Source organism: Falco biarmicus, chromosome 1 (genome assembly GCF_023638135.1).
Source record: "Falco biarmicus isolate bFalBia1 chromosome 1, bFalBia1.pri, whole genome shotgun sequence".
Taxonomy (NCBI): domain Eukaryota; kingdom Metazoa; phylum Chordata; class Aves; order Falconiformes; family Falconidae; genus Falco; species Falco biarmicus.
The window spans coordinates 20,300,844-20,328,663 of NC_079288.1; the positions used below are offsets into that span (position 1 = coordinate 20,300,844).

Here is a 27,820-nt window from a genome sequence, read left to right on the forward strand (position 1 = left end):
ATAAATCCCAAACGTACTCGGCCTACAAGAACGAGCTCCCCAGTCCCACTGCAGGCTGAGTAGCCTCACAACAGCCAGCGTTTCCACTCTGCTCTCCCCCAAAACACCCTCCTGCAGAAGCCACGACTGTAGCACTGCCGAAGCGTTTCCCTGCTCTACGGAACGCCTATAGACCGTACACAGAAGGGGTTAAATTTGCATAAGCAACGCTCAAATGAGGAGCATTGCCGCTTTATTCGCTGTCACCAACAGCAAACCAAGGTAACTTCTTGGACTATGAAGAAACACACCTGATTTTTTCCCCCTAGCCTTTTCACACCATCCCTAGGGACGCTGTCCCGCTTCATCCCTCCCTGCCCAGCCCAGCCCGGTGCTGCTGTACTGCCAGCCTGGGGAAGAGGTTCCAATGCAACCCCAGGAGCAGGGGTGTCAGAGCACCGTGGGCCTCTCCACCTTTGAGCTGCCACAGTCTGCTCGTTTCCTGCTGGGGCTGCAACTTCAGCACTTCCCAGCAGAGCAAACCTGGCGCGCCGTGGCGGAACAGTTCATTCCGGGAGCCAGCCTGCGGTGCTTCACAGGTGTTTAGGTGCTAGAACTGCTGGCGGTGTCTTTGTTTGCAACACGCCTTCTAGCATGTCCTTCTCCTCCTGCAGGTCGCTCCTCGCCTGAATTCTCGATGATAAAACGTACCACGACAGGACCTTTTCCTCCATCCGTCTGACTGTGCCCTATAGAATCGGCTGGACGTTGTTCCCAGCAGCATCCCCGCTCCTTCCTCGCTTTGCTCATGTTGTTTATTGTTACCAAAGACCTGCACTTTCCGAAAAACCACAAAATACATCTTGCTTTCTTGTCTTAATACGAGAGTTGCAAAAGAAAGGCCTTCTCTTCCTTACCTTAGTGGCAAACGCATGGGTCCAACGCGACATCTGTGAAACCGTGGCTCATGAAACGCATTCGGCCGGGCTTTGAGGGAGAGGTAGCTCTGACTGACGAGTTTAAGCCCTGATGAAAACGGCCAGAACTTGTGCTTGTCACCATCAAAAAGCACAACCAGACAACAAATAATCCTGCGGCTTTGTCAGCCAAATTAATGAAATGCCAAACTTTATATTCAGAAAGAATGTTTTATGAAGAATTTTGCTCCAAGACGTTTTGATGCTTTGTGTTACGATATATTAAAGCCATATTGTGTAAAAGAGTAAAACCCTGTAAATACTTTATAGCAGAGTATGAGAGATGCACTACAAGAAATGGAGTTGATGTGGAAACTTTTATGTTTTAGATTTGGAATTTTTGTTGCTTTTAGTTTATGATGATAAGGTGTTAACCTGAGAAACCCATCATGTAACTTCTTCGCTGATCTGGATGCAGAGACTCTTACCTTTATTTTGAAGTCACCTGTCCCATTTCTTGCTCTATAGTGATATTTTTATACTGTAGGAATTTTTTTTGTATCCACACATCCAAACAAGAAGTAATACGAACTGCAGAGGTTACCACTTCTCTGTGCTGCTCTAGGCTGGTAAGGAAAGCTGTGGTCCTTGGCCACAGGGTGTGCATGCACGCCCTCCCTCCCACCCTGTCACCTGCCTGGGAGTCCCTGCTGCCCCTCCCCCCAGCTCAGCAGGCTCAGAGCAGCATCTTCAGCACTGCTTTATCCTCTTGGTTTTAGCATAACTGGAAGTTTGAGTTCCCACAACAAAGCTCCCCGATGTTTAGACACACGCCTCTCAGTACTGCCTTAAAGAGGACCGGCTGGCCGGCTCAGCACCGCTGCTGTCGCTGCCCAGCTGGCTGGCAGCTCCTTGGCATGGAAGCACCTTGCCGAGCGAGCTGCGTCGCTGCCAGCGTAACCCACAGCTAGAAGGAATACAGGTTTTAATACAGGTTTTTACACTAACCGGCCTCAGACTGCATCGCAGAGGTTAATACCGGGTACCTTCATGTAACACAGAACCCCAGCAGCTACAGGGCAGACGGCTGTCAGGCACCTGCTGGCCGCACACCACATTCCTCCGCCTCACCCCGTGCATTCCGCACTCGCCTTACCGGTCCTGCCTGTTCCACCTCTATCCCGATGCAGCAGCAGCAGCAAGTTACAGTAAGCCCCGAATAAAGCGTCGCCAACCACGGTGCCACTCCCGTACAATCGGCTCGGTCTCCGACGTTCTGGTTTCTGACAAGACGCAGTTACCAAACTGCCCCAGGCCTGGAATGCTGTATACACTGTAGTACATATACACCACACTGCTGTATATGCTAGAGTGTATATACACTATACAATGCTGTATCCGCTACCATACAACCTCTTCAAGACTATGCTAAATAAATTTTTACAAAAAAACCCCCACCCCTACACCTTGTCTTTGTTTAGAAACCGTTTATTCACTTTTTTTTTTTTATGAGAGGGAGGGTGGGGATCCCCCCGCCCCCTTCTGTCACCCAGCTCTGCTGAATCTCTTGGGTTCCCGGGCCCATCTGTCTGCACAGAGGGTAGCCCTGCTACGAGGAACAGGTTATTCCTAGAAAAGAGATTTCTGGGAGATCGGCTAAGCAGGGTGGACATTAAAGATAACGTGTTTCCCTTCTCTCCATCCATGTAACCGGACTGGCTGAGGAGCACTGTAAGGGCAAGCGAGAAGAACGCACCAAGGAAATCACAAGTGCTCGTGCATTCAGACAGGGCAGGATGAGCATGTGGCACGAAGCGCTGCTGGCTCCCCCCCCACCCCAGCGGGCTGTCCTCAGAGGGCTGGGCTCACGGCCCTTCTACTTACTTACACACAGGGCTGGGATCTTACTTTTATCTCCTGTCTGCAGAACAATGCTGTTACTCCTCTCTCTCCCCCTCCAAATGATCCAATGACAAGCAACAGAGGAAAGTTACCCTTGCTGAATTAACTAAAATATAAAAGAAAGTCATAGTAATATTTGGCATTTTTAATTTAGGTTTGTTTTATTTAAGTTTAATGTTAATTCCATGCTGTGTTTCAGTAAGAACAATACAGATTCTGTATCTGTGGCTCCAGTCAGATATCCAGTAGTACAAATTAGCTTCAAGTTACACATACTGAACAAAAGAGGTTGAGCGAGCGAAGGGAGATGGGGAAAGGGGAGGGAGAAAGAAAAAATATTGAACACGCATGCAGGCTTATCAATGCCACCTTCAATGCTAACCTGCTTTGAGGAAAAGTAAAGAATAGGCAAGAATGAGCAGCCACGGATTGTTGAACTGTTACCAGCACCATGATTTTCAGCAACATTTCAGCAGTTTGGAAACTTTTTGTTTTTATACAGTAAAACCACTACAATAGATGTCCCAATGCAACCTGTAACTTCAAGCTAAACACCCAATTAAGTTTAAACATTGGTATAAAATTCAGTTTAAACAGTTATAAAAAAAAAAAAGAAAAATGCCACCACATGCGCACTACCTTGCCGTAACAAATCTCTCGCCTACAAGTCTCACGGCCTTCAGGTGTAACATCCACTTCTAACGGCCACCTCGCCACTTCTGGCGGGAGACAATACAGTAATGCTGAAAGAGCCTGTACGCAGTCCTGTTAGTGTCTTAAAGAACCTACAAGCTGGCACCAGTAAAATCCACAGAAATTCACTCTTGCCTTTTAAGAACTTTTAAACTGTGTAAAAAAAATAAAAATAAAGAAACCCAACAGGGCAGGAACCTAAATTCTGAGACCCAATGTAAAAGTCAGATTTGGTGGTTCTCAGAGTGACACTGAGGGTTTTTGTGGGGAAGGGGAAGGGTGGTCAGAGATGGGTTCTCTTGTTGGCCTTTGTGTCTCACTGGTTTTCATCTTCCACATCCTGCAGCGCTTCTTTATTCTGTTCTTCACCTACAAAAGCGTTTAAAAGTAAGACGTCAACTTCTAAAAGACGAGACCTGCAGAACAGCTTAACAATCATCTAGAGATTAATAGTTTCATGCAAGTACACACGCTCGCTCACACACTTGCAGAGATGACACACACACTCACATAACAGCCAGTTTGGGAGTGAAGCGTTTCCATGGAAATTAAGCCTCATAATCACCCCATCACATTTCATACAGAACTGCAGCACAGGCCATTAGAAGACGAACTCTGTTGTAAGGACAAACAACAAACCACGGTCCCGAAAAAACTGACACTGCGCATGTGACCGGTCCTGTTGATCAAGAGCCGATTCATCAGAATGGCTGTAGATCAACATCCATTAAATCGGAAAACAGCTTCCCCAAAACCTCATCTCTACTCCCGAGTGCCCGAAGGACATCTATTCACTAGCTACAGAAGTGAGACCAAAACAGTTTTTAGAAATTAAAATTTTTTCTGCCCACGTCCACTCAAGTCTCAACAACAGCAAAGTACTGCAGTCAGTTTTACAAACTAACACTGATGGCACATATTATTAAGGGTACCGAAAGTAGTATGAAAAACCATCCCTACTTCAAGTCCAACATGACCAGAAACCCCAACTTGAGTTTATTAAAAGGAAAACAGTGTGGAAATTAATTTCTCTTGAAAAACAGCCAGTTTGGGCCTATTCAACGAGGCTGCAACATGCAGTGAAATGGAAATCTCTCCACAAAGCCTCCGGTAGCAAGTGTTTGGTTATACTTCAGCTGCCCCTGGGTGAGGTGCATGCAATGCCTCCTGCATGTCTTTGCCCGACGTCTAATGCAACGGGAAAAAGTTTAACGTACTTCAGCTAGTGCCATTAACACATGCACAGTTAACTTAATTGGTAGGAGAAACGGAAAAATGTTTTCTTTACAATGATCTTTAATGATGTGAGATGATACTCTCTTAAGGGCGATAAACAAAAACTGCCCATTCAAAAAATTAATTTGCAATAAAACCCTATCAAATGAGACTAATGACTTTCAGCGTATCATCAGAATGCCTGCTCAGAGCATGTTCAGATTCAGAATTATCACCAGGTGCAACACAAGGTAGATTTGGAAGAGGTGGCCTAGGAACACAAGACATGTGACATCCAACAACAATAAAACTTACATTTAAAATTACATTAACAGATAGGAAATTTCATTTCAGAGAGGAAAGCCGAGGCCCTAACCCAGGAAGATGATTAAAAGAAGATCTGAGCATGCTCTAGCCAACGCACTTAAGCAAATACTCCTTTATCAGGCCATTGTGAAAGTACTTTTCATGCCCAAATATTCTTAATATCCATCCAGGTACGCAGCTCAATTCCCAAACTTGTAAGTTACTTTGGCTCTTAGTCAAGCGTATTGGACCTGGGTAGGGCCAGCAGGTCCCAAACTGGTAGAACATTGCATAGCCCTGGAATGGAGTCAAAGATACAAGCAATTTATCAGCAGCAGGAGAGTGACAGAGGCAAGCACAATTAGTGATCAGAAGAAAACTGACGCTGAAAAGTTCATTAAGCCATGACGAAGACTTACAAAGTAGAGTTTTTAGGAAATGAACAGTTGGACTTTCCTTTAGGAATCTATACAGCAGGAAAGAAGGGGAAAAGAGGAATCATATGAAGACGACATTACAAGCGTGAAAATAAACTCGACACCTCGTCTATGACATGGTTAAAGATAGAGTAAATGAGATGGAAAAGTGCAGCAGCTGACCAACACCTGATTTTAGAAAGTCATACTCTACAACCTACACAACTGGAATAAAAACAGGCAAAAGCTTAATAAACACAACAAGCTTTTTTCAAGTCTCCCCCACCCCTTAGGAAACTACTAGTAGTGATGATTTGCTCAGTGCCAATTAACTTTTACCAATCTACAAAGGCTCTACCCATTTTGGAAATACAGAATTCTAGAAGCAACAGTTTTAAATGCACCCAGCCAGCGTATCAGCATGGGATGAGGAAATGAGAAAACTTAATTTTGCACCTACGTCTGAACGATATGCATCGACACCATACTTTCTGTGGACCTGGAGAACTGCACCACTATTTTAAGGAGTTCTACAGTGTTTTGAATTCTGTAATCATCATCATCATCCTGGCATGCATCATGAACAGTAACCAGGAAATCTGAAATACCTCAGGAAAAACAAAAATATCTATTGTCTATGCTATGGAGCTAATTACGAAATGAGAAATTACAACCTAGATTATGCAAGAAGAAATATAAAGAGCCTCTGTAAATAATCCTGAACTTCTGTAATACATGAGGCATATTAGTCAGCTCACGTGCAAATAAAGCAGCTTTTGGAAGATGTTACTGTCTCGTAACACCAGTTTGGCCTCGTTAACTTCACTGAAATGGCTTCCTCAGTGTTACCACAGAGCACCAGAATATTTGTCTCTGTTACAGAAGAAAAATAAAAGGTCCTATTTCAATTGTGGGAATTGGGAAGCAATTTCTTTTTCCAACACCTAACCATGGCAAGGCAGGCATCCAATTATACCTGCAGCATTTAGAGCAGGGTCGGTACATACCTACCCAGGACACACACACATGCTTCTGCGCTATCAGATAACCTCACACCTTCAGAAGCAAGGTGTGGGCCCTGGCGAGAGACTTCAGCACCAGGAAGCAGCAGGGTAACCTAGAAGCCAAGGCCCTGCACATTTACAGCTTTCCCCGTTCTGTCAAAAGCCCAAAGAAATAGGGCTGAAACAGGATATACAACATCCAATACTCATGATCTACGCAAAGAGCAGGAAGCTATCAAGTAATAATACTTTAAAACAAACCCATCGATCCTACACAAAACCAGGTAGTTGGTAGAGTTAAAGAGATTCTACAGTTGCTTTCAAACAGACACTACACACCAATAAGGTACTCTGAAGTCACGCTATAACGGCTATCGCCACGCTTCAACTAACATCTTACAAAAAACTTTTAAGACCCTCAGTATCTATCAGAAGTTAAAAAGCCATGTTGTTTAAGCTTCTGTGCATGTCTAAGTACCTAACATAATTTAAACAGGACTGACTTTAAACTTGGAGGTCAGCCCTTTCCACCTGTCTCTCCAGGACGTAATTTTTGCAGAAGACAACTCAAGTTTCTTTTTAAATAGCAAAGGTGTACTTCAAAAACCCAAACGAGTAAATTTATGCTTAGCATTGTATGGGAAAGTATAAAAGGAAAAAGTCCACTCAGTAAGCCAAAAAAACCCTTTTAAAATTTAAATAAAAAATTTAACTAACTACCATGTATTAGTAACAAAAGCAATCAACATCCCACCCTCTGGTACTGCCAGGGAATATACGTAGTATTTGCTCTGGCAGTAGCCCACTTCAGGCGTCACAAGCTAGCGGTTTGGGGAGTGTATTAAATAAAAGTACTTAACATCTCAAGCAGCAAATTATATTTCCCCAAGCTTTGTGGGGTTTTTTTTGTAACAAAGTATTTTACAAAATCCTTTTCCCTTTCTTCCTCTTCTCCTTGTACCTAATCCTTCATAAGGAGAGGAAAAGATACAGAAAATGCTGTAAGGTGAAGTGATTAGTATGAGGGCAGCAAGTCTTCCACTAAAATACCAACAGACATATCAACAGTGTCCTGAAAAAAAAAAAGGGGGGAACTAGGTTATTTCCAATACTTCCTCCTGCATTAGAAATTCACATCTGGTTGGAATGACAACCACAGATGAACACACCACGCCATAAAAGCAAGCAAGCTGTTCTTTTAAAACCAGTGATTTAATTTAATCACAGATGCCTCAACAGCCAGGTGGGGAGAAGAAAAAGGTTAATGTTACTTACTCCACACCTCCTTCAAGTGAGAGCTGAAAAGCTTCTCAAAAGCAGCTAGTGTCACCCCTAACAACTTAGGCAGTGTTAAGAAAGGACAGAAATTCAGGAGAGTCAATTACTAGGAAAGATAGAAGTAAAACACCGAATCCATCTACATTTCCACGCTCTGGTTCCTGGGCAGAGGTGAGCAGACAGCAGCATTTTCGAGCTGAACATACTTACCATCACCCTGCATGTCTGAAGTCCATAGTGTCAGATTATCACGTAACAACTGCATGATAAGTGTAGAGTCCTTATAGCTTTCTTCACTCAGTGTATCCAGTTCTGCAATAGCATCATCGAAAGCTGCTTTTGCCAACCTGTAAGAACAGAATAAGTCAGATTTAACGTATATTGCTAAACAGACTCCGGAAGCACGCAAGTTGAACCTGTGCCTCAGGACACCTATCTTCTAGTTTGGCTACATGACATCTGTAACATTTTTTTATATTATTCAACAGTGATTAGATGTTCATCCAAACATCTCTCATTTTCAAATGCAGTCACTTTGCATACTTCAGAATCTTTTCACTCAAGCATATTGGTTTTATTGAGTATTTCTACGTCTTGTAGTAGAACAGATTAAGATCTGCTAAAAGCTTGAAAAAGAATATTACATAACCTGCAATGACAGAAATATAAGACGAACGGCTCTTGCTTCAGTCACCACTTCTGCACTCATATGAGCTGAGCCCCTACAGACAGATGAGCTATTGTCATTCTATATGTGTTCACAGAAATTGGGAACATGATCCCTCTTACCTTGTGGAACAGCCAGAGAGGCAAGTTCTATCACCTCACACTTTTTGCAGGACAAGGGCATGCACAGAGTTAACATGGCAAGCTGTTAAAACTGCCATTAGCTGATCAATCCAAGGCTATCGCTATTCTGCTGCTCATACGTGATCTACTTCCAGATAAAACAAATGGGTCTGGACTCAAAAGCAAATGGCAAAGTTGAAAACCTTTCCAGCGAATTGACCTCAAACACAGCAAGTCATCAGTTACCAGAGCAGGAAGAAAGCCAGGCAGCCCAGCGATCCTACTGAGGAAAAGCAGTTACTCAAGTAGCAACCACTTCTGGCTTGTTTGGTATTCACGTTAAGTTTCCCCCCCCTTCCCAGTCACTACCTACCTGCAGGCACGATCAGGAGAATTAAGAATTTCATAGTAGAATACAGAGAAGTTGAGCGCAAGTCCTAAGCGGATAGGATGTGTTGGTGGGAGTTCTGTCATTGCAATATCACTAGCAGCTTTATAAGCCACCAAGCTATTCTCTGCAGCCTCCTTCCTGTCATTTCCTGTGGCAAACTCAGCCAGATACCTATGGTAGTCCCCCTTCCTGGAAACAGAAACAGTGACAAGTCGGTAGTCATCATTTCCCCACCAGCTGCTAAATTAACAGCTCAATTCTGAAACTGATGTTTATATATTCACACACAAAGGACACTGCTGCTGAACTACTGCCTAGACAACAATGCATTAGTACTTGAGTCGATTTTATGCCATGAGGCAAGAAAACAAACAGTTTGGGTTCGCTTATTTTCTTGCATGAGTACAGGAAATCAGAGTACTACTTTCTCCATTATCAAACTGTGTCTCTGTACAACTGTAGCTGAACTAGACAGGTTTTTGATCTGAAGGACAGAGGATTCAACTACAGGGGAAAGCACACTCTGCTGTTCAAGATTTCAGCTACGCTTCAGAAAGTATAAAATATGCATCGAACTAGTGACTACAACAACATACTTCATGACCAAGTTTCATTTGATAATGCAGGTTTGAAGTTGAGACTACATGACAGTTATCAGCCTACCTAATCTTCTCTTTATGAAGAGTGTACAGCTCATGCAAAACACTGAAGCAGGGATGGGATTTCTACATTATTAGCTCAATTAAACAGTTGTTTCTTACATCTAAGAGTATTTAGATTTTATGTTGTAATTCAGAAAGTTAGAACAGCTTGTGTTAAATTCTCATGACCTCACTCCAAACAAAATCTATCCAGACACTAACACCTCAAAGGTAGCCCAAAAGGGATATTTGTTAGCCATGACTGAACTGTCCTCTTTCTAGAAGTTACTGTGGTTGAGCGGGCAGAAGCCACGCGTATAGCTACCTTCTGTCTCTAGTACAGATAGAGGAAGAGGTCCTTGCCTCACAAGAAGATACGTACATTTTGTAATAGAAAACCTTGGACTCGCCAGTGTTAGCTGCTGGAATGAGGTGTTTGTCCAGTACATCCAGAATGTCACAACAGATTAACTTCAGTTCAGTCTCAACCTAGCAAACAAAAAAACACACAAAATGAAAAAAGGAGGCAAGGTTAGCACACAAGACTAAGAACTATTTCAAAAATATCTAAGTATCAAAACAGTCAACATCACAAAAATCCAAAGGGGGGGGGAAGACAGAAGGAAAAAAAAAAATATCAGCTGCTCCACAGGTGCATTAAGTAAAACAGTTCTGCACAATTAGCTGGCACACAAAGAAGCAAAGACTAATTATGATGAAACACGTGACTGAATAATGGAATTATAAATTCCCTGGAAGACAGCTTGCTAGACAGTTGCATTAAGTTTGTCTTGGGATATAATTCCTTACTGCAAGGCTTGCATAACTCCCAATTCCTTACGTTTTTGACCCTGGAAGGCTGCCCTACAAGTGTCAACAGCAAAGGGGACAATTTGAAAGTAATTAATACAAATTTGCTAAACCCCATCACACCCCAGTTAAATGGCACCTTCAGAACAAGTTTCTAGTGATTACTTGGGAGGCAAAGCTCTAACGGAAGAGCCTTGGGACAAAAATAATGGAGAATCAGAACAGAATGAAGATATGCTGCGCACACAAAAAGGTCGGATACAAAAGGAAAACAAACTCCAGAAGATACACACTTCAGAAGCAGCAAAAAAGGCAAAGAGCAGCAACTCAGAGAAAAAGCAAAAGTCATCAACACTAACAGTGAGATCTGTGGCCGAAGAAAACCAATATATAAAGCCTTATTTAAAAACAGGTATTGGATTTTAATACCCAAAGTTGAAAACATGGTCACATCACCTTCAAAGCAAGGTCTATGAGGTTAGGGTTTACCACAAAGTTTCACACCCGATAGCAAAGAAATTAAGCATACCCCAAAAAAAGCTAAAAACTGTCTTTTGACATCAACATTGCCAAAGCCAAACTTGGTCTGAGCATCCCATGTCATTTTGCAGTAACTTTCATAGCTACAGCTGAAGACAACTCTGGCTCAAGCTACTTTCGTGTACTGCAAAGTAGAGGTTTTCAAGCAAGGCATCAACATCAGTTACAAGACTCTACCAGAAACTGCATGTCTTGGATTGCAAGAGAAGCCCCGCTTGGTCCACTACCCCTAACTGTCTTCCCACCCACACAGTTGTTTTTCCTTCTTTCTTTAAGCATTTTTCTTGCCATGTAATATTCTTACCACTCTACAGCTCCCAAACTATGAAGGTTTGTAACCACATCTATCCTCAAAGCTGTTAAAATTATAGATCCAAAAATGAATGTTCAACTGGCACATACATACACATACTGATTTGTACAAAGTGACTTAACAGATGTGCAAAAGTTTCTTTAGAGAAATTAAGTCTACAGCAAATTTCATGTACAATGTCAGAATACCCTAAAATTCAGAGGAAAAGTTAGATGCTATACTTAATGTGACAAATGCTTAAGGAAGTTGCTGAAATATGGTCACTTGAGAAGAATCTACTTCATATATTCTTGGGCTACAAAAGCTATAAAACCTTTGGCCAGCAGTCAGTTCCTGCAAACTTCTTTCCTCTTGATCCTCTTTTTCAATGACTTCTTTTGCAGAGAGATCTTCAGCAAAACTGCAAAGAATTAAATCAGTTTCTAATCCTCTTTTGTTAAATAACCATACATGTACAAACTTCTATTTCATCTCAGACAGACCTTTTTCAGCTTTGCTTAAAGGATCAGTCACACAAGTTACCAGAGATCAGCCACTGTCCAGGGCAACGTAAAATGTCCTGACCAAGCTTAGTTTAAAGATTTAATGCATCTCAAGTTGATTAAGAACGTAACAAAAACACACCCACAACAAAACCTTAAAAGTTCTTCTATGAAGAGGATCTGTTCTAGACAGCAAGGCTCCCTGAACCCTGCAAAGCAGCAAGCCAGCACAGAGCCCACACTAAGCTTGTTCAGAACATTGAGAAAAGGTATGTTTAAGGTCTAACACCATTCCAGCTCCACATACGACAGACAGGCTCTGACCAGCAAGGAAAGACTGCTCCCTCCGATAGGTGCACGGAAGCCCCCCCGATCCACCTCCTCATTTTAGTGGCAGTGCTCGTTTAATCAGATTCCAGGCTACGTTCTTAGCTCTGCAGATACAAAAGCTTGTAAACCACCTGGTGATCTAAATAAGGAAACTTATTAGAAGCAACCAGAAGGGTAGCCTGTACTAGTTCTTTGACCTGTTTTAATATGTAGCCCCCAAAATAGCTGCACCTCACAACTGAGATGCAACATGAAACTAGAACAGCAGGAAACAGTTGCTAAAGCCTGTAACCTCCCTCCTTCCCACCTCTGCCAAAACTAACAGGCAGACCACCCATCTTTATGCCAATTCATAGCCTAACCTTTCTAAGAAAGGAAGGAGAACCTTGCAGCTGCCCCAGAATACAACCCAGGTTGTAAGTCTGAGCACTAGAAACACTTACTTCTCATATGCCACAGATAGAGACCAGTACAGGGAAGGTGAATACTCGTCCTGTGCTATTAGGGAAGGGATTCAGTTGCCCTGCCAGTGAGTGAACTGCATTATGTGCAGACACACACCACTTCATCCTCTCAAGGATGAGGAACGTGAGCCTCAGTGTGTTCTCATCTACACAGATGCAGTCAGATGAGAAAGCCAGGGGCTCCACTTTTGTATACCCAAATGGCCACAGGACCCAGAAAAGCAGCCTGCCTATACAAAGGAAGCAAGTAAGTGGCATTTTCCCCCTTGGCTATGTGTGTTTTGTTACATTTGTCCTAAGTGGTTCAAGTAAAGACACAGCTGGCCTCTTCCATCACCTCTCAGTATTGCCTGGTGTAGCCCCAAAACAAACCTATGCTGACAACACCGTCATCCCTTGAGCTCTGCCCCAAGCCACACCGGCTAGTAGCTCAAACTCACTCCAAACGTTATTATAATTTAGCACTTAGCTCTTAAAAAACACTGATGTAGACCAAAACTGTCTAATAATTACTTTCATACAAACTACAGCTTCCCTGTCAACTCGAGCAGCACCCTAGAGCTGAGCAAGGTCACAGCTGGTTCTGGTAGCAGGAGAGAGATGTTTTTTCTAGAGATGCTGGTTCTCTCCAACTCCCCAGTGCTTTAAACTTGGCCTGTCAGTCCCTAAACACGTATTTTGGGTTTGGGGTTTTTTCCCCTTCTTCAGAGCCTTTCAAGCCTGGGAAGGGTCTCCCAACAGCACTGAACTTACCCTGAAAAATGCTACAACAGTATTTGTTGACACAATAATAATAATAACTCTGCTGAGCCTGAACTGCACCTTACCTCTTCAGAGAAGTACTGAGCATGGCAACAGGGCAGCTGCGCTACTGTTCCAGCAGCGACAGGAGACAGCAAGAAGCATCATCCAAGCTTTTGCAGTAAGTTCTTCAGGCCCTTGCTGCTCCCATGCCATCTTGCCAAACCCATTAACACTCTCCTTATAGCAGATGCTAACTCACAGGAAGTCTCCCAACAGCTACAAACAGGATCTGGTCTTCCATCTACAAACCATACGTGGAAACCTCAAGCTAGAGCTGAGTAGACACAGCTCGTCTTTCTCCAGTACAGAACGACATTAGTTTGCCACAGCACTCCTCCACCTAAGGCCACAGTGCCAGCTGTTCCCTTTAAGGATTTAACCGCTGAAGATACTGTTGGTGTGGCACCGCACTTCGTGTGGCCTCTCTGTTGGTAAGATACTTCAAGGACTCCATACACTTATTTCTTACACCAAGCAGTCTGTTCTGCATGGTACTTGCTCTCTTGGTAAAGAAAGATGCAGAACACAGTGCCTTTTTTGCAGTCCTTTCAAAAACAAGGGATAAGTCTTTTCACTATTGAAGGATCTTTGGCAGAAGACTGTAACCATCCACAAAACATTGTACAAAAAACCTGGAAGCATACAGTACAATACAAATTTAAACAATCAACAGATAGCTATTGTCTCATTTCATATGTTCTGTTACAAAGGTTTTAGACACCCGTCAAGAAATGGTATTTGGGACTGTATGTAACTGGCAGAGCCCCATCCCATCAGCACGCCAGCACAAAATTAGAAACTCACAACATTTAACAATTCCACGGAGCAACAGAAACTCTGAGTCAACAGAAAGTAGTCCAGAGCCATTCCTGAGAAAAGATTTCCAAGCCAACATAATTTCCATTGGTGGTATATGAATCAGTGCCAGGTGATATAATACACTCCACTGTTTCTGTGGAAGTGAAGATCTGAACCATGTGGAGGCACTTGTCATCAAATAATGGAGATTAAGTCTCTACAGAAATGTGTGGGATTTAAATAGTATGGCAGCATGCTTGCTCTGACTAAACCTCATTTAAGGAGGGGGAGCAGGGAACACACAGCTCACTGCTCTAATAGCTGAAGGTTTCATTAGCCCTTACCGATGAAGGTCAAAGCTTGCTCCAAGTTCTCCATTTTAGGTAAAGTTGCACAGACTGACTAGACTCAGCATGAAGTTATGTGGATCAATTTTTCTCGCTCTCAAGAGAGAGAAAATAGCAAGGCCCCAGAGGTTATTACACATCCAAATTTCAAAATTGAAATGACCATGACATATCCGCATCCCCCATCCCCAGGAACATGGGAGTACTTTATCTCAAATGTATTTAACTGCTATCAATGTCACTGACCAGCTTAGGGACAAAAAAAATTTAAAAAAAAATTTAAAAAAATTAAAATCTACATTTTAAGAACTAGATGCTGTCAGAGAAGCCATAATATATCAGCAATTATTTCAACACAGACATAGCTGTCTGAGCTAACAATAGGTCTGCCAATTGTACAAGATGAACTAGGCAACTATTCTTCATTATCACCCAACTGCTAAGCTCTTACTTTACAGCAACTCCTGCCAAGCTTTCATCTAGGGAAAAAAAGTAACAAAACAAGGCCAACATACATGAAATGCAACTATCACAGTGATAAAAGACGAGGTAAAGGAGTCAAAGGAAGTGGCCATTTGGCTTTACACTGCCTGTCTACACCAAAAGGAACACTGAAGATCCTTGCCCACTGGCATTTCAACTATGTTAATATTTTGAACTCTGTAGGACAGAGTACTGCAATAGCACCAAGTGTTAAGAGTTTATATGATCCAAATCAACTTTTATCAGAAGTAGAAGCTAAACAGCCAAACACCTCCTTTGACATGGTTAATTTTCCAAAAGTTGCCTGAGTAAGTCAAGTTGGAGGGTAAAAAGGCCTCCTGAGCAGGTGCAGCCTCACACTTCAGTAGTTAGCTTAGCAGATATACAGACACACTGAAGGAAAAACCCTCCCCTTCTCCTTTGAGTCTATGGCCCTTCTGAGTGTTTACACAAAAACACCCAACCTCTCCCCATCACCAAGTACATTTGTTCTCCAAACAAGGAACAGATTTCATCCTTCCAAGACTGTCATCTTATTACAGGTCACCACGCCGCAGGCAGTCTAGAATACCAGGGCAGTTTATGGCAAGGGTAACAAAAACGAACCATAACTAATGTTCCATAACACCAACTACATCTTACCATTTGCCGATATTCCCGAATCATTTTTAATTTGTCTTCTCCACCTTTGTTTTCTTCTTTCTGTTCAATGCTGCTGATTATTCTCCAGGAAGCTCTTCTGGCTCCAATCACATTTTTATATGCAACAGAAAGCAGGTTTCTTTCTTCCACTGTCAACTCCACATCCATTCCAGCCACTTTCTTCATTGATTCAACCATTTCTAGGAGAAAAAGGTCAGACAATTATTCTCACATCTACAGCATCTTTCAAACCATTCAACAGAAGTTGTACATTCACCATAGCTTATGAAAACAGGCTCCCTCCTCCTTTCATGCACAGTTATTCCTCACTTTCATACTGGAGTGTTCCAAACAAATCAACGGGTACGTGCACAAAAGAAGTATCTGATGTTCTTTTAAATGCATTTGACAAGGGTCCTGAAAAAATTATTTAATGATAGTTCAGGGGAGGTTCTTGTTTGTTTATATAGGAGACAGACAAAAAGGATTTAGCAGCAAGCACGTTTTTCACAGTGAGTAACTATTATCAGTACAATCCTACATGAATGCGTGTTCTTCAAAATGGTTCAGAAAAGGCAGACATTAGCAAGAAAAGCATGACCAAATGTAACCTGGCTTTCAGCACAGTAAGGATAAACCAAAGATTTACAGAATGCTCCACTGATTTGTCAACTGGAATAGTGTAACATGGTAATTAACCAAAAAAAATTCAGATCTGAATAGAGTAGGTAAGTACGAGCACTGTTATTAGGGAAGCAAGACAAAGTTCCAGGAGGAACCACCAAGAAAGATTAGATAACTTGGAGAAGTAAACAAGTCATCCTGAGGACACCCAGAGCAACTGTATCTACACATGCCAAGCAGTTATGTAGACTGAAAATTAACAAACTATAAATTAATTTATATTTACAGTTTCAGCCTTTTGATAAGGACTTCTAAACCTGAGGTTAAAACTATTATTATGAAACACAGCTTTCCTACACTCACTCAAGTGGAAGCAAAAGCCTGAACCACTTAAGGAAGGCACAATCCTTTCATTACCTAACCACATTACAATTACATATTAGAAAAACAGAAGCTGAAAAGCGTGAAGTACACACTAACTGAGAGCCCCGTACAAAACACCCAGGAATCGTAGGGTTTGTCCTGCTACACAGTGCTTCACTTCATTCACCATTTATCTTTCAGCTTCATCAGAAACTAGAACCGGCGGGATTCCAACAGACAGAAAACACAACCATTAATGAATGGGACTAAACCCCAGCTACCCAGTCTACTCAACACAACCGTTTCATAGCTATCTGCCAGATAGAGGGACACCAGAACCACACATTCAGCTTCTGCCAAAAGCACAATGATGCTATTAGGCCACGCCTCCCCTAATATGCCTTACTGTGCTGCGGCCTATTTACCTTGCCCACTCATCATCCCTCCCCCATCATTTTACTTCCTTATGTCCTGCTGTGTCATGGCAGCACAAGCAATGGGAATCTAATGAAGCTTAACTGTCAATTTTTTCCTTGGGCGCCAAAACTCACAATCTTAACAGGCATAAGCTATTTCAGCAATGGAAACAATCTTTTTCCCTGGCAGGAACAATGTTATCAGTCTCCAACAGGTCTCCACATGTGTAGGACAAAATTTTATAGCAGCTCCATTCTTAGCAGAAGTGGAAAAAACCTTCTTCCTCTCCCACTAGATTTTGCTTCTCCAAATCACAGAAAGTAAACAAATCCTTAGTGGATTTTTTTTGTAAGTTTTACAAAACACCACTGTACTACTGCAAAACTGTGAATTGTTTTTACTGAAGACTCCAGGAGTTGCCACACTACGTACATAGTTAGTATTAACATAAGCATGCAGTCTTGTAATTTAAACTAGCTAGGTTAAAGGCAATAAATAGAATATTGTAACTATTGTAACTACTGCAAGCACCGTGTCTTGTTTCCAGAAGGATGCCCCTACCTCTAAACAAAAAACTTACTGCACAGCTGTAAATTTTTTAAGTTATACAAGTTAAGCCATCTCATATTTTGAGGTTTCTTAAAACATCAGAGCTACACCCAAGATAACATGCCTGACACTGTTAATTTTTGTGAACAAAGACGACAAATGTGAATTAAGACTGCAAGTCTCTGTGACTTGCCAACCTTTGCGAAGCTCCAGCAAGGAACAGAGGGCTCATCTTCAAGCTTAATGTTTAACTGCCCTCAGCTAAGAGTAACTGAAACTGCACTACATCTGTAGTTTAAGAAATAAACTGTATTTGTGAACGTACAGCCCTTCCTTCAACCGTCAGTTGTGTAAGTTCATGAGCTGCAGAGATATCCTCTATGTAAACACAAATAATTTAAAGTGTAGAAAAAGGCAGGGTAGTCATGCCATACTATTCATCTATGACGCTCACTCCCAGGCATCCCCACCACTCTGAAGATCTTTGGTCTGACCCAGTATGACCATTATTAATCAAACACACGTGTTTCAGTATGTGGCAAGCTTAACTAACAAAGATCGCACTAACTTTGTCCCATTAGATTTTCTTTGAAGTGATGAAAGCCAGAGGAAACTGAGAAACATTAATACCTTCTCTGGAACGGGCAGGTTTCTGAGGTAGCCTTGTACAACCTACTGACAGTCTCTAACCATCATACAGCAATGCACAGATTACAGAAGATCTGGCTTTACTTTAAAACATTTATAGTCTTCTGTGCCTTATCCATTGGGATTAGCTACAGAGCACTTCAGGCATACTATGTACGCACTACAATACTTCTGTAGAAAACCTGCTTTCTCATGAAGTAAAAAAACTATTCATACCTATCTCTTACACAATAAACAGCGAAACGCATGTAATAATTACAGCCTGGAGGTTAACACACACATACAGTAACAGTTTCCAAGATCATCTGGCATGTATCAGGAAAACCAAGGAAAAAGGGGCTAGCTTGCCCAACTGTGCTACAGGTTTCCTTCATAATCTCTACCCTAGAAACAGATTTGTCTACTGTTTACATTGAAATGAAAACACTATACAGAAGACTTGCTGTTCCCTGTAAACAAGTAACCGATTCAAAGAGTACATTCAAACACCTCACTACAAATGTAATCAACTGCTTGGCTTCTGCAGGATTTTATCCACTGCTAGCCTAAACATCTACAAGCCCTTGAAACAGAGGTCCAACGCATCTGTGCACTGGAGGACAAATCAAATTTAAGCCGAGTAACAGCTTTTACAAAGGCATACCTCAGACGCAGTCCTTCAAGAAGCAGAACCTGTCAATACATATTAGCCCCCAAGCATCCCTTTAGTCTTCTGCAAAGAAGGTCAATAACCACCCTCTTGTAGAGCCACCATAATCATGGAAATAATGGTGCCAAAAGAAAGCAGTCAACTGCTCAGAACTACCACCAGAAAAGAGGCCTTGTAACCTCAACACTTTTTATGACCATGAGTTGTTAACAATACTTTTTGCCAGGTGAGAGCCACCAAGAGTAAGATGCTGGGGGGTGGGGGGACCACCTGAGGTTTTCTTCATTTGCGCTGAAACCCAAAACCCTCAAGTCCACCAACTCTTCAGACTAGGGACTCTGTCAATACACCGATGAAAGGAACTGGAAGGCCTTCCCTTCAAAATCTTATTCCTGTTACTAGTTAAATACACAACCAGCAATTAGAATCGCACCCATCAGCAACTATCTTACCCCAAAAAGAAGGGACTTATCAGCCTACTCACAAAGCTGTAGGAGAAAGGTCCTGGTTTAGTAAAGAGCCCAATTTTACCTACAATACAGAAATCTGGGCTGGTATTTCAACTAGACAAAATACTGTGGAAGACCAAGGTATGTGCATAATACTAAAGTCATAATCCAGACCTGAAAATTTAAGCCTGATGAATAAGAACCCAGGCAATACAAAACCAAGAGGACAGCGTATCTGCATCTTCTCCAATAGAAAACGAATTCCATACAAAAATAAAGCCATCTACGACTGCCAACAGAATATTTTATATCCTAAGTGCAGCTTTACATATCTAGAAGATTCCACAAGGAGGTGAAAAGCTCAGAGACCACTTAAGACAAAATACAAGTCTGAGATTACATTTCAGTAAGGAGGATTATTCAGTAATGACAACTCATTGCATACACTACCCAGAGATGCTTACACTGCATTATGGAAATAGTAGTGTTATGAAGATTCAAAAAGACAGAAATTGTAATTTAAGAAGTTAAGTTGATTGTGGCTGTCACCTTATTATGCTACTGTCAGATCATGCCATCACCAGAGCAGGAAATCCTGAAAGCGCAAAGTGTGGAAGGACAGGGGAATATTCTGGAGAGTGACACACGTGCCCTAGATTTATGTCCTTCCCCAGGCGTTCGCTGTTGGTTGTTATAAGAAATACAATAAATACATATTTGGTCTGACCAGGTTTGTATATTCTTACGGAAAAAAGGCATTTAACTGAGACTCAGAACAACCACCTAACACACTACAAAACTTTAATAACGCCTGTGCCATTTTTTAAGTTCCTGTATTCTACTACGGTAAGATGCTTGGCTCCTTACTGCAAACATTGCTGACTCACCTCCAGCCACTGCAGACTAATAGTAGGAACGTGCACACCTAGCTTATAAAGCACAAAGGATCTGGACAGTTGTTGCCACTACACCAAGTGCTACCTAAAAAGATCTTTAAAACAGCCTGGTACATGACTTGGAATTAGGGGGTTTTCTTTTAACAGGAAAGAAAGATTATGCCTTACTCTAAAACTAAGCAGTAAATGGGGAAGTTTACAACTGTTGAGAAGCACGTATTTGATAACCATCTACTAGGGACCAACCCACTGAATCTGTACCAAGGGCACAGTTGATAAGGAAACTTACCTGGTCACAGAGTAACAAATGCCCCTCTATCAGACAAATAAAAGAAACTAAGTACTTGTTGCTCCTCAAACTCTAGAAAACCAAGCAACTCAGGGGAACCCAGATGTCCCTATGTAAGGAACTATGGAAACAGGTGATGTACAGCAAATTTAGTGGAAAGACTAAAATCCCTCCCAATATAGGATTCAAAGCTTAAGAAACAGCAGACCATACCAAGTAGCCAGTATCTCAACAGTTCCATTAAAGTTTGTGCTTCTAACAAAAATTACTTGGCCTAAACAAAGCTGATGCACGGAAGAGAACGTGTTGGGGCAAGACTACAGTATTTGCAACCTCTAATTCAGGTATCATGTAGTGCTTAAGCCTCTCACGAACTGTGATGCTACAGAATCTGATTTGTTTTATGAAGCATCTAGGTATATAGCTTACAGCAGGGCACCCCTGATTTTAAACAATACACAGAATATACTTCAACCTTATTGCTTAAGTAACTAACTGTCCCTCACCACAGCACAGTGGTTCAACATTACCATAGGAAAAACAAAAAGCTAGAACATCTGTTAGTGGTGTGCTTAACTTCCAAAAGAGGAACTACTTGAGTGAAAAAGTTTGTTAAAATAAGAACAGAAAAAGAGCTTGTTGAATAAAGGTGGGATGGAGGTGACTTGATGGTCATCATACTGAAGGCTCACCTCAAAATGAACCTCAGGAAAACCCAGACGGTGCCATTCTTAAATGCTACGAAGTTAACAGTAACAGAAGCACAACACTTCAGAAAACTGAAGTTGTGTTTTAAGTTTAATCCCTTTCATTCCCCTTATCTAAGGGGAATAAAGCAGACCAAGATCTTCAAGCTTCTAAGCTGCTGCTCATATCTATTTCAGGAGCTAAAAGCTGCAAATGAGCATCCAGTGTGATGTGAGGACATGGAGAATATAGCAGAAAACACAATCTTCCCACATGTGTTCACCACAGAAGATCATGCACCATAACCAGCATTCAGATGACTCGGTACAAGTGCTAGTCTTGTACTTGTTCATTCTTGCAATGAATGAAAGATTAGTAGCAAGTCACAAGAACTCAAAATAAAGCATCTGATCCTAAACCGTGTACAGTCTCTCAGTTAAGACTTTAGAAGCAGCAGCAAACACAAACCTGCTAACATTACGTCAATTTTCAATAAGGATTCCAGCAGACACGAGGAACTACAGAGCCATTAACCTAACACTCACAAGGGGTCACGTTAACATGAATTACACAAAAAACCCAAATGAGTGGCTATATGCAATAATACCATATTGTAGAGCATGGCCCTCTATAAATGCAAATAACACCTCACAAATCTACTGTGATGCTTTGAGTGAGTCAAGCATATGGACAAGGAAGACATGATGATATAATCTACCTGGATTTCCCAAAGGCATTTGACAAGGTCCCTCACCCAAGGTTCTTTAAGGAACTCAACTGCCATGGGATAGGAAGGAAAGTCCTCACATGGATAAACATATGGCTGAAAGACAGGAAACAGGGTATGAATATAAGACTCAGGTGTTCAGAATGGAGAAGCATCACCAGTGGAATCACACAGTGATCTGTGCTGGGAAGCACGCTAATGTTTCCAAGTGATCCAGAAAAATGGAAGCAAATAGTAACTCCTAACTTAGTAGCAGTAGCAAACCTGTAAGAACAAACACAGAGATAAAAAAAAAAAAAAGACCTGAAGAAATAGGGACAAGCGTATTTCCCTCATTAAGTCAAGAGCGTTAACTGTGAAGATTCATGCCCATAGACTGCATTTTCCCTAGAACTGAAGGCCTCCACCTGGCATCAGCAGCCACCACTCTGGACGTTACAGTAATTAGCTCCAGATTCAAGCCAAGAGAAGGTAGGGCTCATCTTTTCATCCATTAGGAACTCGTCTTCTGAGCACACTATTACGTTGCCCACATTAAGTTTTCCTGTTCTCTTAAGAAATGCTGCATTTGGCAAGGAAGACTTACGAGATGGCTAAACCAGTGCAGCACCTTGCAGGGAGATACTGATAGAAGGGAAAGCCACCTGCCTATCTATTCTGTCATGCCAGCTCAACACTTCTTTGACCTCTCAACTGGCTGAATCAGGTCACCAGCTCAGAACACAAATACTCAGAAAGTAATCTCACTTAGAGAACTGAACTGGCTCTAAGGGTCAGACTAGAACCCAAGTAAGCATGACAAAGTCAGGGAAGAGAAGACATCCCTCTTTCAAAAGTGAGCTGTCAGATTAGCTCACCCCACTTTGCAGCACTGCATCTTTAGCTTCTAAAAGCATAAAATGAACACAACCTTACACAAAGTTCCTGCAATTTTTCTTTGAGGTCTTCACATGCCTGAAGCACCCCGAGTAGATTATTACAGGCAATCAGAAGCAGGGTGCAGCTACTGAGGTAACAAAAATTGATAATCCCATCTTAAGCTTCCTGTCTAGGGCATGCCACACTTACCACAATGTACAACTTTTAAACAAATGAGATAAAAGAACCTAACAACTATAATCCCAGAAGTTAAAGACATCCAACAGGTAGTGGAGAAACAAAAATACCAAAGAACATCCATCCTGCACAGTGGCTTACACTATGATTTTGTGGAGAAAGCACCAGGTTATACTGCTATTCCTCATAGAAAGTTTATAATGGCTGGTGCAGCCACGACACTTCCAACGTTTGATTGCATGACTCTGCAACATACAGTTCTACAAAGCATACTTGTACCTTTATGCACTTGGAGAAATAGATGGATTAAGGCCAAGTTACCGAATCAACAGTGGTATTTTCTCCAAAATCAATCCTGTGGACCATCACAAGTCTTTCTTGCAACAAGAACATGATTTCTAAGTCATCACTATCATCTCTTCAAGCTGTCAACATACGCTTTTCTGAGGAAGAGTGTTTCTCCAGTATTTGTACCAAAACATTTAGTTTGAAAGCACACACAGGCAAAACTAAAGACTGAGCCTTATCATACATTTCTCTGCTTGACTGACATCTGCTACTAAGTAATCTTCTAATACAAGTACTCAGGCATACTCAACTGTAATGGACATCAACTCAGCTTCTGGACTCCTTACAGAGAACCAGATGATCTACTTGTAGATGTTTGTCTCCTTTGGTTGCTCTTGGTACCTCAGGAGATTCAAAAAGGCCATTATAGAAAGAAGTCCTCTCTCACACAACTCTTCATGATCAGAAGTCTATTTTTATGGACCAGTACACGAAAAATTATCACTTAAAAAAATTAACAATCTAATTCCTCCAACACTGTCTGGGCCATACTCTGTCTACCTCTTGGATTCGTACATTTCTTAGGCATATGCTGAGATTTTTTTTTTCTGACTTTTAGCATTTTCACACCTACCCAATCCACAGACAAAGAGAACAGTCGTATCCCATGTCACCAGAACAGTAAGATCTTTGACAGACAGATGTAAGTACTAACCACCTGGGGGGGAACAAAACAAAAAAACCTAAGTATGCCTGACATTTGCCTGAAAAGGAGAGGTCCTCTGCAAACTGAAATGAATATGCAACTTAAATTCTAATTTGTGACTTAATTTACTGATTCCTCATTAAGCTGTAAATTCAAGACCTGTTACTATGACAAAGTTTTTTTCTAAAACTGGTTCAAATCTTGAATTGAGTCCACTGCTGCGCACCTTACTGCCTTAAACACTCATTTCCCTGATAGACAATTCATAAGAACATAAGAGTCGGCTGTTAGCTTCCTGTACTGGAGTCAAGAGAGCTGTCAAATCTGGGTTTTTTTTTGTTTTCTATCCTGTAACTTGACTTTTTATTGGGGCTGGGTGGGGTGGAAATCCACCTATTTCACCTTACTGAAGTTATACTGTATGTAAATTTGAAGTCATATACTTCAAGACCTGTAGTACAAAACTGCTGTTTAGAGTTTAAGTTATCTGCTCACAGCCTATCTTGTGTCATAGCATGTTTCTCACCTGATTAAAAGAAAGCTGTTACCTAGCTTCCACAATGAAGAACCGTTTTCAACATTCAGCACCAGTCTACAGGAATCCAGATATGTACATTCTCTTGATATAAAGAATTCAACGTAATTTCAGAAACCAATGTTACCTACTCCAACTGCTTATTAAAAAAAAAACCACACACATTTATAGTTACACATGATTCTATTAATAATAGTCTCTGAAGGAACAGCAGTAAGTGAGACTTCTTACAAAGCTTCCTGTATTATAAGTAAGCTTCCTGGCCTTTTGTGATTTGTCATGACATGCCTAAGTAGATCTGTGAAGATAGTCAGACACTCAAATCTCTTAATATCTCTAGAGATCAGGGCTTAAGTGCTACTTACACTGCAGAAGTACCTAGAAAGTTGTCCCTTAATCTGAGCCAACAGACTGAAAAGAATACAGATACAGGACTAGACTTCCAACAATTCACAAATACAGCTTCCAGAACTTCATAAATTCTGTTAAGTCTGTCAGGTAAGCAACACCAAAGAAGCTAGTTAGATGCCCACCACAAGTGCTCCTATAAAAGCTATGAACCATACATAAAAACCCACTACCACACCACTTTAAGAGTCTCAAGAAGATGGGACCAGAACTTAATGGTATCCTAACATCAAACAGAAAAACTGTCATGCCACACATAATCGTTACACAAGATTTGCATTCCAATGTATTTGCAGACAGTACTTACCATCGCACCATTTTTTACATGCCAATTAATAACTGTGACCTTATGACCACCTATCTCAAAGATCAAACGGAAGAGCAAAATTAATAATACCTTACACTTTCACCATACTGTTTCCCAAGCAATTCTGTTCATAGAATTATTAAGAAGTCTGAACTATCTTGGTAGAGCCGCAGTATTTCATGTAAGCAAGAACAAATTATGGCAGCAATTTTTAATTGTTTTAGCTGAACAATACAGAGTTAGCTGCTTAAACAGGATCTGCAGCACCTATTATTCCAGGCCATGGACATGACAGATATGAAGATGAATTTAGAACAACTAGCAGAATTAGAGGGTGCACCTTAAATGTTTACCCAACTTTATTCTAAACAAACTTTGGAAGTCTAAACCTCACAGCATTGATTTAAACATGACAACTTTTAAGTTTAGTGCTCCCTCCTAAATGCTAAGTCTCATTACCATTCAGAAGCAATACAGATGAGAAGTCTTTTCCATCTTCGTCTAGCCAGCTTGTTCGCAAACATCCATGATACTGGCAGAATTTAGAAGTCCATCAAGGGAAATGCTGCACCAAGGCAATCCCTGCTAATCAATTTTTATTAGCTGACAGGAAGTCTGATTGTTTTGCACTTCAGATCTCTACAATGGGCTAGAGTCCAATTACTGATTTACCACCGACTCAAGAGAACACTAGAGAAAGTCATGCCTCAAAAGCTCCCGAAGATGATGAATCCTCCAGGACGTTGGCTAAGAATCCAACCTGGGGTTCCACTCAAACCAAAGCCAACACTTTTCAGTTGCACCGACTCATCCATACCAGGTGGAGAATCCGTTCCTCCCTACTCGCCAAACCAACTCCAAGAATGCTGCTGGAACTGGGACTGAGGGTCAGGGGGAAGTGCACCTGCCCATCTGATACCCTTTGGGGCAGGCAGTTAAGACACTGAAAAAACCAAAACCCTCTGCAGAAGTTGCAGACTTACTGGGGAAGATGGAATTGCAGGCGCCCCTCCACCCAAATCAATTAAGCTGTACCCCAGTATCTTGTTTTTTGAGGGTCAATTTTTTCTGTAAGTCCTTACCATTAGTATGGAGACTGTCTGACTCCCCTCATTTAGTGGGATTCAAAGTTCTACCTTATTTCCTTACCAAAACTGTCACGGAAGGGAACCTTATTTAGACCTTCCTTTTCTGTTGGTAGTTTCTACTTCCTCCCCAAAACATGCATTTTTCAGGTGTTTTGCAACAATGTTATAAGAAGCTTTCCAAGTAAAAAAATATGTCATTTGGCAAGAACTTGGTCATGTTGTCTATGATTACACACAGAAAGTATCTGGAGTGCCCTCCTACCTCTAAATGAAGTGTAACTGCATTCACACTTTTTATATACAAGGGTATTTATTGCACTTTGAATGAACAAACAGAAAAGTCTTAGGGCAAAAGTAACAGTCCCAGAAGTGTAACATCATTGAGAAAATTGAAGGCCCTTTCTATTATATGCAAATGAAACATGTTTAAATGAACAGTCGCAAGACAGACATTTTGGGGGCAAGAGACACCATCCAGGGTTGCCAGTTCCTCCACTCTACCACTTTTTCCGCAGATATTAAATGATCAGCCATAGCGTGCAAACTTACAGGGGGGAAAGGATGAAAAGACGATGCTGGAAAAGTAAAGTGATCTGTAGTAATTTCTACCACATAATGAAAGCATATGCTTTTTCTTTAAGCGATGAAGCATCAGAACTCGATCCCTCGAGGGTGAGGGCTCACTCTCTCTAGGTTTGCCAGGGGCAGCAGTATCTCCAACCGAAGGCAAAGGAAGAGAAAGAAAAGCGCTAGCCCCCTCCCTCGGGAGCCAAGACGGCGACCAAGCCCCCCCCCCCAGCGTGGCCCTCGGAGGGGCAGGAGAGCCGGGCACCCCCCTTCCGGAGAGCACGGCACTGGGCGTTGTCTGCGGCGAGCCGCCCTCAGCCCCACGCCGCCGAGCCCCGCCAGGCCCGGCCCGAAGGCAAGCCAGGCCCGGCCCGAACGGCACCGGCCCCAGCCGCGCCGGCCAGCCGTGCGGTGAGGGGCAGCGGGGTCTCTTTGTGGGGCCCCCCCGAGGCGGGGGCGGCTCCCCTTCCCCCCCGGGACTCGCCCTTCGCGGCCGCCATTTTATTCCCGGCTTCTGCCGCCACCGCCCCCCGAACAGGGCCCCGCCCAGGCCCAAGCCACCCACTCGTTCAGGGCCCCCATCCCCAGCTCCACCAGCCCCTTGGGGCGCTCCCTGTCGCCATTTTGTCCGTGCCCCCCTCCTCCACTCCTGCCCCCCCTCCCCCGCCCAGCCGCCATTTTGTGGCCGCTCCCTCCCTCCCTCTCCCCTTGGCCTTGCACGGCCTTCCTAGCCAGCGCTCACCATCGTAGCGCTCAGCCTGCTCAGCCAACTTGGCCTGATAGACGAGATCCTCCCGATCGTCCATGTCCTGCAGGCGGGGCGGCGTCGGGGACTGCACGGGGCGGATGGAAGCCGATGGGTCTGGGGGGCTCAGCAGCTACCAGCTCGCTGCTCTCCGGGCAAATATGGCGGCAGCACCTCCTCCCGCTGCATCCGGGCACTTCCGCAAGTGAGCGCATGCGCCCTGCGGCCTCCCATAGCAACGGCGGCTCCTTGGCAACGGGCGGGAGGCGGGGGCCGGA

General features: G+C 42.5%; 2 protein-coding genes across 4 annotated transcripts in view; one reads left to right on the forward strand and one right to left on the reverse strand.

Annotated features, from left to right (window-relative positions):
• MYO1C (myosin IC) overlaps positions 1 to 3,417 on the forward strand; it is a 58,894-nt gene extending 55,477 nt beyond the window's left edge. For all 3 annotated transcript variants that reach the window (XM_056353419.1, XM_056353429.1, XM_056353437.1), the window contains one exon: positions 654 to 3,417. In XM_056353419.1, coding sequence (XP_056209394.1) covers positions 654 to 680 — 27 coding nt within the window. In that variant the 3' untranslated portion in view covers positions 681 to 3,417. The remainder of the gene's footprint in view (positions 1 to 653) is intronic.
• Positions 2,934 to 27,739, reverse strand: YWHAE (tyrosine 3-monooxygenase/tryptophan 5-monooxygenase activation protein epsilon). The gene is made up of 6 exons (XM_056353683.1): positions 27,540 to 27,739; positions 15,545 to 15,744; positions 9,914 to 10,020; positions 8,873 to 9,079; positions 7,921 to 8,057; positions 2,934 to 3,860 (listed from the first exon to the last, which is right to left on the reverse strand). Exons 1-6 carry the CDS (start codon positions 27,601 to 27,603, stop codon positions 3,808 to 3,810), a joined length of 768 nt encoding a protein of 255 aa, XP_056209658.1. The 5' UTR covers positions 27,604 to 27,739; the 3' UTR covers positions 2,934 to 3,807.
• Between the last annotated feature and the right edge of the window lie 81 nt (positions 27,740 to 27,820).

Bases quoted from the DNA above. Each gene is read 5' to 3' on its own strand.
- YWHAE (XM_056353683.1), bottom strand. From the start codon at position 27,603: ATGGACGATCGGGAGGATCTCGTCTATCAGGCCAAGTTGGCTGAGCAG. The intron at 10,021-15,544 runs GTAAGATGTAGT...TTTGTTTGCTAG, and splicing joins TTCGGGAATATCGGCAAATG to GTTGAGACTGAACTGAAGTT. The intron at 3,861-7,920 runs GTAAGTATGTTC...ACGCTTTTGTAG, and splicing joins TTCAGACATGCAGGGTGATG to GTGAAGAACAGAATAAAGAA.